This window comes from Rhopalosiphum maidis, chromosome 1 (assembly GCF_003676215.2).
Source record: "Rhopalosiphum maidis isolate BTI-1 chromosome 1, ASM367621v3, whole genome shotgun sequence".
Taxonomy (NCBI): domain Eukaryota; kingdom Metazoa; phylum Arthropoda; class Insecta; order Hemiptera; family Aphididae; genus Rhopalosiphum; species Rhopalosiphum maidis.
In genome coordinates this window covers 22373383-22386565 of record NC_040877.1, presented here as the reverse complement: position 1 = coordinate 22386565, position 13183 = coordinate 22373383, and the positions used below count along the sequence as shown (strand labels likewise).

The following is a 13183-nucleotide window of genomic DNA, read 5'->3' as shown; positions in this document are numbered from 1 at the left end:
TAATAATAATCATATTTAAGCAATAGGAAATGCAATCACTGGATGGTTTCTTCTCTTACCTTATTCATTTTTTTAACCTTTGACCATGCACGTTGTTTTTAGAAACTTACCCATGGGTGTGGGGTAAATTTTTACCCCAGAATATAAATTATGTATAATTGGTAAATATTTCAATATTATTAGTTATTCACATTAAAAATTTTGTTAAACACTTAATTATTAGAATTTCATAATTTATTGGCAATTTGAATAGTATCATTATACTTATATTATATCAATAAAAATAAGTTATTCATTGTATAGTTTATTAGTTTGTATAGTTTTATAAATATTTTATTATTTTATGTAACATATATTCTTATTATGCCTTAGGATATAGATTGTAAATTCTCTCATAAAACAAATTAAAAAAAATTGTCAATAAATTTATTTATTAGGAAATTATGTATAAATAAAATATAGTGATTGGAAAACCATGTTTAGGAACATATTAAAGATGTGTTTAATATAAATATTTGCTAATCTTTTATAAAGGTTAATTGACATATGAATGCTTCAAAATAATTATTATAACTAGAGCATTATATTCGCCTAAAATCTAAAAAAATAAATTGTTTTAAAGCTTTATAATTTCATCAAAGTAATCTTTTAAATGCATAAATATTATTTTTTGGAAAAATATGATTTTTCATAAAAAGATATTAAATACAATAAAATCAAATAAAAGTAATAGTGTATAAAAGTTATTATAAGGTTAAAATTATCCTAATCTTTAAAAAATGACTCAATTATTTTCAATCTTTACTATGATGATGGACAGGTGTATATTGTTTAATAATATTTTACATGGGTGATTGTAACACATAGTTACATACCTAAAATGCAGATATATGAATTCAAAAAACTATAATAATAACATATTATTTTGTACAAAATATTTTTGAACCTCGACATATGCTTTTTATACGCTAAAAAAATATTATGTAGAACAGTTTAAAGGAAAATGAATAATTGAGAAATAAGTTTATCCAATTGAAACTACATACTCTCAGTAAAAATATAAAAATCCTATCTCTAATTATAACTAGTAACTCCATCAATTTAAGTTAATCTCCTTATCTCTAAAACAGATTCATATGATTTTGGGAATTGACTTACAATTATAGATACAACATTACCATTATATACAATTTGCATATGTTGCAAAGCAATTTTATGCAGCCATATTTTAAGTACAACAAACTCATGTTAATGAGGTCAGATATAACATCTATAAATAGCTGATAAAGGTCCAGGAAGATTTATTGGTAGAGTTAAATCATTACCTATAAATGCGTCTAACCAATACATAATGTAAAAATTCTAAAGACCAAATGATTACTAATCTAAAGTAAATTAAATTATATAGTGAGTTACGTTTAATGTGATCACTGGTTTATAGAATCAAACGTTTACTGGAATCAAAATTGAAAATCCCAAACCTGATCTTAGTTACTAATTTAAATTAGCCTTTTATTAGAACCACCAAGTACTGGATAATTGAATCATTTTGAAAAACATTCTTGTTGTTTTACAGGTATTTCAAAATTCCTTAAAAAGAATAAAGAAACAAGAATTGTTCTGAAAAAGTTAAAAGGAGCCATTCAAAATATGATTATAATGATACTTTTTAGCTGTTCCAAAATGTATAGGCACAATGTACATATATCATTATTTATTTCATTTCAAATAATTAAAAAACATGTATCTATACTCCATTCAGAATGAGATTGTACCTCGGTGACAACCAGTTTTCATCGAGCAGTAGTCAGATAACACCTGTTTGTCCACCCCCCGAGTCAACTATCTGTATGCTGCTGTGTAGTAAAATCACACCCATGCGCACAAGTTGGCCGCCGAGGTACGATCTCATTCAGAATAGAGTATATGTATTATATTAATTGAATATGTATTTTAATTTCAGACTAATATGAAAATAATAGTAATAAATTCTCAATACAATCAAAAATAGCTAGCTTCTTTACTTTATTTTAATTTAATTTTAAACATATATATAAATATAAAGTATATAAATAAAATAAATAAAAAATGTTTTATGGAAGCAACCGATTAATAGAATCAAAATGATTTGAACTAAAGTGATCACATTAAGCGGAACTCACTGTAAATAATTTATAAAAAATTACAATAGTTATTTCACTAAAATTTTTTCTTGAAAAACTGCTAAGAGTAATATAATATAAATATAAATATTTATAATAGTTTTTTTTTTTTTTTTTAAATAATTTATATATAATATAATAATAAAATAAACAAGAAAATTCCTTAAGAATGTTTTGTAAAAATTTACATTTTGTTTTCATTTTCTATTCTCTTTTTTTTTTACAAAAATAATTGGTTTCAATAATATCAAGCTAAAAAAATAAATAAATAAGTACACATTAGTGGTTATAAGTAAATGCATTATCATTCATGTGGTTTTTCGTGATCTACGACTCTTCATTGTTGTAATACATTGAGGACAATACCATTTGCCTTTTGGTGGATCTGTTATACCGACACATTCACAATGATACCATTCATATGGACACTGCAAAAGAAAACAATAATAGTTTAAATAAACATATTCACATACATGAAATATAAGAATGAAACCATTGATTAAAAATAATCAATGATGAGACATACATTTTTTTTTTTTTTTGAGTTAACTGATACTAGAACTAAACATTTGAGACACGGTAGAATTATGTAGATTATTTTACTGCATAGTAGAGGCAATATCTTTCAAGCAGGACGGAGAGCGATTAAGGCAGTGCTAGTAGAGACTGGACCTACCAAATATCTGAAGTATCACAAACTATGATTATCACTATGTCACAACTAAAGGGTCAGGTGATCATGGCAGCCATGACTATGGCTATATGCCTTTCCTCTATTTGTATATATTGAATTTGTTATATAATTTGAATTTTCTTTGTTCAATAAACAATGTCACAAGGGGTTAAGCATTGTACAAACGGTTTAATTCCATGTGATGATACCACAAGAAAAAAAAAGAAAAGAACAAAACTTTTAGGTTATCCCAAACCCTTTGAATTTCAAATGATATGTAATATTTGTGGTTAATTGGATTATGTACAGATAGATTTTAATAATTATTGATAGGCATAAAAAATAAATTAGTTTTTAAGTAAAATAAACTGTTATTAATTTAAACAATTATTTAAATAGCAGATTTTTTGCAACAAAAATAATCATTGTTTAATATAATAGAATGTAATGAGTTTAAATAATTTCAGAGAAATATTTTATTAAATTCATATGTATAGTTTTCAAATAGATTACTTAGTTTATTACTAATATTAATAGATATAATTATCTGAATATTTTGGTGTGAAGCATGTCACCTAAACTAGATAAGATTAATTTAATATTTAATTGACAATTGAAGATGATTGTTTTAATAAAAGCATTCATTTTCAGATTTTTGATCAGCTTATAATGTACATAAGTCATAAACTATTTGAAACAGTGTGGGACCTATGGACTGCAGACCATATATTAACAGTATTAACATTAATAAAGTATTTATTTAAAATGATATTATAATATATATATATAGGTGTGCTATTAGTCACTAGCGTCGCCTCAAAGATTTTTTTTATAAAATTGGTAGTCCAAACAACTAAAAAGGTTGGAAACCACTGATTTTAAGTAATATCTAAGCATGGTGTAGCTTTGTCAAGGAAATATATTCTTACGTTGTTTAAATTTTTTATTTTAAGTCTCATCTAACAAATTTTAAATTTAGCCCAAAATATTTAAACAAATATTTTATTTAACTAAAAATACACAAACATGTTGAAGAGTATCCATTTAGTTCAAAATATACTTATTAATAGCTATTCATTAAAATACTATTATACAAAATGTACATTATTTAAATGAATCAAATAATCATTGCCAATTTATTATTATAGTGATCTTGACTTGTCTAAGCAAAAAGAGAAAGGTAATTTTTGGGCTAAATGTGTTTTGCCAAAATTTTTGTTTAAACTTTTTAAGCTTATCATTAATAATATAATTTATTGACTATTGATGATTTTATTGATATTATATTTATTTTTCATAATTACCCCTTTATTATCACAAGCAACCATTGTACCATAAGCAACTTGATTACATATACAATAACGAGGTTCATTAGGATCGATTGGTTCATCCACATCTTCTTCAGTGGACATCTGTGCATTTTGAGTACCTCCTCGCCTATAACGGATTTCCCATAAAATTAATTATAAGTGCAATTATATTGCTTGGTTTTGAATATAATTTACCTTCTATGTTTTCTAGTTCCATCCATATTAGGGTTGACTAAATGTGCCACACCTGCCAATTCTTTACTAATAGGCAATTCTGATGGTAGAACACCTGACGCAGAGCTCATTTGACCTGTCAAGTTTGCTCCAGAATTAATTGCTTCTAGAGATGCTTTTAGACTAGCTGTCCTACGACCTTGAGACAACTGAAAATAATACAATTTACTGTTTAGTATTAATATTTAAGATTATGGACATAATAAATTTAAATGTAAATGATCTTAGTTCAATATAGAGAAAATAAATGCATATGTTTCTTAAAATTATTAAAATGAAAAATTAATAAAAATTGTATAAATAAAGGTTTTTTTTAATTTAAAGTATAAAATGATTATATAAGATAATAAAATAGGTTCTTTCTAAGTTGGGATGGTGAACCAATACTCATTCAAAACTAATTTATAATTTTTGTCAATATTTTCAGAAAAATGAACTCTACAAAATTAGTTTCTTATATTTTTTTGAAAATAATTATATAAAAAATATTTTTTAACTTTTTTAACAAAATAAAAAAATAATTGTGACATAAAATATTTGTAGTTCTTGTCTCTGTAAATCTTATTAAAAAAAAACCAGAATTATGATATCTCCATTATTTCAGGAGATATTGCAATGGGTAAATCCTCATGGGACATCCTATATATTAATTTTCATTTTTACCCACTTCATTTTGTATTTGATATTTTATTATTGTTATTTTTATTTTAAATGTATAAACTATAAGTACAGTATGATAAATGAAGTTATAATAATTATATTTATATTATTAATACTAAAGACATTGTAAAATTACTTGTTGAGTAGCAACAATAGCTTGGGATGCAGCTGCTGCAATTGCAGGACTTCCAGCTCCCATATGTCCTAATGTATAAGATAAAGAAGATGGAACCATTCGAGAATTTGCAGGACTTGTATCACGACGTGAAGGTGATGCTACATCACCACTACTAGTAGAATTTGAAGCTATTGATGTTGATTTTTGTTTGGAAGTACTGACATGATTTAATGATTCTTGTTTGTCTAAAACAACAAATATTATTTCAGTATTTAATGCAATTCTTTTAGATAGGTAACTCATAGTTCCTAAAAACAAAATAATTATAAACATTTTGATACTTAATGAAGAACACATAAAAAAAATAATTTAAATATTTTAGTATTATTAAAAAAAATAATATACATCACAACTGACTAAAATAAATGTTTAAACTACTAACCACTAAAAAGACATCTATTCAATTGATACTTATTTTCTTTTTGATTGGGAATACTAATATTACTTTGTTCTGAATCCAAACTTCCTGAAATCAAAAAAAAAAAAAAATTAAAATATAATAAATAATAAAATATACCCATTGTAACTTTTTACTAAAATAAACTTTACTTTTTTCAATAAGTCCAGTAATACCACTGTTATCAGCTTCTAGTTCCATTTTAAATTTGTGTAACTCGTGATCTAATCGTCTCAAATATTTTGACATAAGGTCATGCATATGGTTAGCTAATTGAACTTTTTCCTCTAAAATAAATACAATTTAGATTATAAATTTAAAAAAAATATAAAATGTTTACCAGATTGTTCCACAGATTTTTCTCCTTCTTTCATGATTGCTTTAAAATTAGTTTCTAATTCATCTGGATTCATATTGTCTGCTTTTAAAAACAAAGTATCCACGTTTTTTTTTATGCAATCCATAGAATCTGAAATACATTTAGACACATAGTTGATGGTTTTTTTAAAATTAAATTGAATTAAATGTATACAACTAAAATGTAATATTTTGAAAAATAATAAAAGTTCATTCAAGTCCAATTGAGATCTATAAATTAAAAAATTGTTTTCAAGTTGATCATATCATTCATATAATTAATATTATTGACAATTATGTCAAATATTTATTTTTAAGTATCTAATAACTCCTCATTAAACATTTGTGTAGTTTTACAATATTCTTTAACAACATTTTATACAAAACATAAACTTATAATATTTATCGATTTACGTAACATTATTGTCATGGAATTTAATAATTTTACATTAACAACAAAAACAAAAAGTAAATAATATTATTATAGATTTTAGTAGAATGCATACTTTCTACTTGTAAGTCCATTTCTCTCATTTTTGTAAAGCGATTTCTCATCTCTTGTGGCAAATGCTCGATATCTTTAAACAGAATATAATAATATAAAAATGTGTTTATTATTGAAAATTGTAAATATTCTAATTACTTTCGAGATAATCTTCTAGGTACAACATTGTAAATTAGAATAAAATTAGTATCCAACTAGTATTTAATGTTTATATTGTATTTATTCAAAAAAAAAAATAAAAATATAAAAGAACTATAAAAACAATAAAAAAAATATTATCATGCATTGTTATATAGGTACTATATAGTGAATCTGTTTTGTCTAATTGTTAGTAAACAGCATTGTTTTATCATTCACCACGACCATGGTCGTGGTAAATAATATTTAAATATTTCATAAGGTCGTTATCATGGCTTTAGATTGAATCACTGAGTTATCTATCGTGGACGATAGATTCTCTACATCGTGCTATCGTCATTGGTCTAACGTCTATAAGTTATAAACTTTAACATGGGTCACCAAATGCCGGCCTGCAGACAAATAATAAATAATACATATTACGACAACATTATATGTGTTATTATTGTAAATTATTTTTCTTGTTAAATATTATTGGTTTTTAAATAATGTAAATATGTACTTAGAATTTTAATGGCCCGTGTAAAACTTTTAGATCCCTAATGTGGCCCTTCAAATATATTAATTGGGGACCACTGAACTATAACGTTCAACGTTGTTTAACTACCATACAACTATACATTTTTTTGTGTTTAACCGTAATCCTTAATTTGTCCGCTTTGCCAAAATGCAAAGAAGTAGTCACTGCATTATTTGTTACTTTAAATTAATAATATTAAATAAATAAATATTATATAAAAATATATTGGTGTTTCTGTTTTCATTATCATTCTATAATTACTTATAGGCTATGGTATCAAAGTAATATATTTTTATTGAATTTATAATTTCTTACTATAATTTATTATGGTAAATCATTTCTGTTATTATCGTATTAAAAACATAAATACTGGATAATTACTAAATTACAATTATGTTGTTTTATACTTTTTAGCAAAACAGTTTCATTGTAAAACATTATCAGATATTCAGATCCAATATTAATATAGACTGACAAAAGAAAATTGTTTTAAAGAAAAAACACATAGCTAGTTTAATATCAACAAATCTACTTATGACTTATTAATTTTATTCTTGAAGCTAAGGCAAATTATTGAAATTAATCATAAAATTATGAATGTTTAGGTATGGTGATAAAAACAATTTATAAGTAAATAATATAGTATTTACTATTTTTGTAAAAAACATTAAATGTTAACAATTGCACTATTAACCATGACTATTTATAAAATAATAATAATAATAATCTGTATAAATGTACATTTATTACTAATATACAAAATATACATTTTTACTAATATTATGCAGTGTTGAGTGGACAGAGGTGTACTGGAAGGTGTCCGACCATTGACCGCAAGTGAGTATGTTGGGATACAACTATACAAGATCAATTGGACCAATTTGAAATAGTATTTACATTATTATTACTAAGAAGATTGGAATTATCTTGAGCTAGGAGATTGTTTATAGATTGTTGAAAACAATGTCCATTTTGCATGCATTGGACAACCTCTATAGTCGGGCGTAATTAGCTGGTAGAACTCAACACTGATGTTGTTTGACAACTGTCGGAAGGTGAAATTCAATATAACTATATCGAAATCGAACGCACTTAAGAGGACGCCAATATAACAACTTTAAAATGTTCATAACTCACTTTAAAATAATAATATTGAAATTTAAAAGCATATGTCATTGTTTAGATAACACACGCGGGTATGGCGTCCTCTTAAGTGAATAGTTACAATAAGTTTTATGTATCCGTAGCTTAGGCAGCGAAAAGATTGAACTGTAATTTTTTTTATTTATTATATTGTATAAAATATTTGACTATATTAATGTTCAAGTTCAATACAATGCATATATTTTAGAATTCTTATAATCAGTGCCGAACTTTCACCTATACAAACTATAAGCAGCTGCATAGATCATCTTACCAACTTGGGGTTCATGCCCCCGGCCAAGTACTAAAAAGAAGGCCTCTTCTTTAGTAGCCGCCTTTGGACTCTCACACCCTTAAGTTCAGCATTGTTCATTAAGGGTATCCTGTTCGTTATTATAATTATTATTCATAATTTTATGATTTGTTTAGCTTTTCCGGCTTTTAGTCTTTACTCTTTTCGAACAAAATTCGTTAGGTTAATGCTGTATAATATTTTAACTATTTCTTTTACATTTATATATATTTCTTTCTTTTACCATTGATTATAAATAATAGCGTTACTACTATACGAGTATATTAATATTTATAATCAATAATAATACGCATGCATATTAGTGTGAACAGTATTTACACCGCAAGTTGATGCAACAACATAAATAATATAAAATTCTTCTATGAATGTAAGTACATAGGTGGAACTAGACATTTTCATTAGATTGGGACACTCATCACGCATGGGTCATTTTGCATCTATCATACCCAGTGGCGGATTTAGAAATTTTAGGATAAGACAACACATATTTTGCCGACTTCCTCCCTCCCCCCCAGTAAAAAAAAAACTAAAAAACTTCTATGCCGCGTAATGGTGAAACTGTTAATACCATAGAACACCATGTTATATAAATACTATAGTATTCTATGCCTCTATGGCACACATTTGTTGTGAAAAATATTAATGATCGACGTCACTACGTCAATACACAGTATGTAAAGTACGAAATAAAAATTTTCCAACTCTCTAAATCTTTAAAAATTTGTTATTCTGGGCAACGGGACCCAAAGCCCCTACCTAAATACGCCCCTGATCATACCTATAGGAAAGGGTGAAGGGCGATAGGGAACACCGATGTTTTTTATTTATAACAATATAAATGTATAACATAAGTAATTATTAATGTTATAAATCTAAAATTGTTTCACTTTTAATTAAACTTAAATCTAACATGTGAAACACAGATACTAAATATATTTTAAACATTTAAACTATTCTATTTATTACGTACAATTAATTACTAAATTTTTTTTTGCATTTATGCCTAATTTATTTTATTACATTTAAAATAATATGTTCTTAGCATATAGATACATTAATACGGAGCCAATCAGACCATAGTTCCGCCCACTAATAATGTATTTTAACGGTTTTTTAAATCATTAATTTTTTAACTGATCATATACTTTTATACTATTTAACTTATCAACGACACAAAAAAAAGACAATTTTGTGTTAAATTTAAACAATAACAAAAAAATAAAACGCAAATCATTCATTTTAAATTTTACGAAAACAAAAATGAAAAAAATATTTTTGAGGAACGGAATAAACAATAATTTTTATAATATTAATAAAGAAATATATTGTGTCAGATGGTACATATATGTTTATTTAATAATTCCATTATTGGCCATTGCCATGGTTAATTTTATTATTTTTATTGACATTTTACTGTAAAAAATTGTTATGTTTATTAATCTCACAATTATTACATGGTTGTCTTATTATTAAAAATTCTTTAATCTTGTTAATATAATACAATTTGTGTATGTTTTTTAATACATAAAAAATTCTCTTCATTAATAATTTATTATGTAAGTGTATAATAACAGTACTTTACTTTTAAAAAAAAAAATATATCAACATACCGATAAAAAAAATTAAAAAATTGACATTAAGAAAAAAACAAAAAAACGTTGATCAGTGGCACGCACCACAAACAATAACATATTATGTTTTAGAAAAATGTAAAAAAATTAAAAATATATATCATTGAGTGATTATAAAATTTGAACATAATAATTTTAATAGAAAAAAAATCAAAAAAATACTTATAAATTGATAAACAAAATAGGATTTTTAAAAAACCAAAAAAAAGATTAAAAAATAATAGGTAAAAAAGTACATTGGCGAAGGACAACATAATAAACGAGAAGGCGAACTTTGCCAAAAATATGTCACTGACAAAAACCATTTCAAGAACATTCAGCATAACTATTAACTACAAGTAATATTATGGTCGCCGGTTTGGTCACCTTTTTCTCGGCCGGTCCCACATGCGAACAAGTGTCGTAGTCGTTGACGCGTTAGCACGGGCAAGCAAAGCAATGCAATAACCATGGCGGCAGGCGTGGCTTGACAGCTTCCACCGAGGCCGCATAAGCGACGGTTAACTGCGAGAGGCTAGTGCGCGTCGGCGGTGTAGATTTTGACTCTGGCGACGGACAGCGAAGACCGAAACACACGGGGCCAACGTAGATATGATGCTGCGGAATCAGTGGCAACCGGAGTCGAGATTGCTGCGGGACGAAAGAAGTCTGCGGACGCCGGACAGCTACGTAACGAATCGCGGTCCAGGTATATACTCTGCGTAGATTTAAAAAACGTAGAATCATGGCTGTTTTTTGACCATTCCTTACAGAATGACTTTTTTTCTTTTTCTGACATTTTAATAGAATTGAAGAAAACATTAAGACAATTAAACGGCTATTGGCTATATGAAAAAACATCAAACAAATATAAAACAATAATGTGAAATGGATTAGCTTTCACGATATTTTTAAACAAATTATTTTACTTTCCATGATGAAAGACATATTTTGCGACGTTGCCGATGAATTCCTAAAATAAAGACCAAGGTAAAAAACAACACGGAATAAAAGAACAATTTCTAAAAATGTTGTATAATATATTAATTGAATATGAAAACTTTCATAGTGCATAACATTTGAGATACCTGATGTATTTTGACAATTATTTACAAAAGACCAGAATTTATGTATTATGTTGATCATACAAGAATGATAATATATTTATCCTATTTAGTATTTAGGTAAAACCTACATGCCAATTTTGACTCGACTTTAATTTTTGCATTTAACAAAAAAAATGTATAACGATGTAGTTTATAGTAGTTACCATAGTGTTTTAGTTTTTAGTGTGCAACGTTTTCTCAATAATTAAATTGTTTAAATTAAGATGTGCATATGACTATAAAGAAAGTCGAGAGTCGAGCGACGAAATACACAAATTGTCAACTAGCTGGTACATGTTGCTCAAATAGTGTTAGTAAAATTTCTTGAAGGCGACTAACTGCAATTTAAATCCAAAGATCATTTAATCTTAAAACAATCATCATCCTAACAAAGAAGTTAAAAAAATGGTATTCATCACCTACCAGCTATTACCTCGTCTTTATCATTTATATTATCCAAGAATGACAGTCCCGAAACACTATTAAGCCAATTAATATTTGGTAAATTAAAGTCTCCGCAGTTAATTCCCATATTGCGCCCAGCTAGAAATTGCCACAATTTATCAATCATATAATCCTATTGTAGTATCGTCATTTGTCGGCGGAGGATATCGATCAACTAATATAATCAATGCTATATGAGCCTATGACTTATGCCGCAGAGATCAGCAACCTAAGGCTTTCGAACCGCATTTGGGTCGTAAGTTATAGCTCTCTAGGTCCATATGCAAAAATAATTGTCTTATATTAGATACAAAAAAAAAAATTATTTTACATTATATTTTTGTTGCTTTTAAGAATATGAAATATCTGCACAGGCTAATTAACTAAAATTAAAAATGTGTATCAAACTTTTCAAATGCATGTAAATCCAATACTCGCATTGATGTAACCATATAGGTAACTATATATTATTCAATAACTGTAATATTTATTATTATTGCTAAAATAATTGAATATGTTTTATGCTAAAAATATTTGTAAGTTTTCGTACTTCGTACATAAATTCGTTTATTTTAAATAGAAAATCAATTATATATAAACAAATACTAAAATATTGAAACAACAATTTTTTGTGGCTTTTTAAAAACTGGAAAATAATGTAAATTGTAACTTTTGGCTCAAAAGGCTGAAGACCCATGATGGTAGGCGGACAATTGGTCTACGTCATAATTTTATACTTGGACAATTAGTCCCCGGCTTAAAAGTTAAATACAAAATATTTTTTTATCATTAATTGTTTAAAATGTTTTTTTAATAATATAATACTTTTAAAATAACCTTACATTTAATTTTCAAGCTTTGAAGCATTATACAATTTAAACAAATTATGTATTTTTAACAACAAAATTTGAAGTATTTAATAATAAATTTAAAAATATCGATAGAATTAAACATCTAAATATTTATAATTCTATTGAATCGATACAAATAATTAATTCAACAACAATGATATCGTTGACAAAAAATAATGATGATGTTTTTCAAATAATTTTTTGAAATCTTTAAGCGACAAGGAAAAAAACATTATTTCTATTTGTAATAATTTTGATAATAACTTTTCAAAAGTTGATTTTTTGAATTATTTGTGTAGGCTTTCGAGATTTTCATAAACTGTAATTATTATGTTATACTTAAATTATTTTTTTATTCGACTATAATAATCCTATTTATTTATTTATTATTATTATTATTCATTTTTATTTTTTTTAAAACAAATCACTATTATTATATTCTAAAAGTATTATATTATTAAAAATACATTTTAAAGAATGTTTAATGATTAAAAAATATTTTGTATTTAACTTTTAAGCCTGGGACTAAATGTCCGAGTATAAAATTATGACGGGGACCAATTGTCCGCATACGATATTTTT

General features: G+C 25.8%; 1 protein-coding gene across 1 annotated transcript; it reads right to left on the bottom strand.

Moving 5' to 3' along the window:
- Window positions 1–2205: 2205 nt before the first annotated feature.
- Window positions 2206–6642, bottom strand: LOC113548335 (inhibitor of growth protein 3-like). The gene is made up of 9 exons (XM_026949162.1): window positions 6615–6642; window positions 6478–6549; window positions 5955–6083; window positions 5767–5901; window positions 5600–5683; window positions 5176–5402; window positions 4341–4528; window positions 4140–4272; window positions 2206–2590 (listed from the first exon to the last, which is right to left on the bottom strand). Exons 1-9 carry the CDS (start codon window positions 6640–6642, stop codon window positions 2471–2473), a joined length of 1116 nt encoding a protein of 371 aa, XP_026804963.1. The 3' UTR covers window positions 2206–2470.
- Window positions 6643–13183: the final 6541 nt, after the last annotated feature.

Bases quoted from the DNA above. Each gene is read 5' to 3' on its own strand.
- LOC113548335 (XM_026949162.1), bottom strand. From the start codon at position 6,642: ATGTTGTACCTAGAAGATTATCTCGAAA. The intron at 5,902-5,954 runs GTAAACATTTTA...TATTTATTTTAG, and splicing joins AAAATCTGTGGAACAATCTG to AGGAAAAAGTTCAATTAGCT. The intron at 5,684-5,766 runs GTAAAGTTTATT...TTTTGATTTCAG, and splicing joins TACTGGACTTATTGAAAAAA to GAAGTTTGGATTCAGAACAA.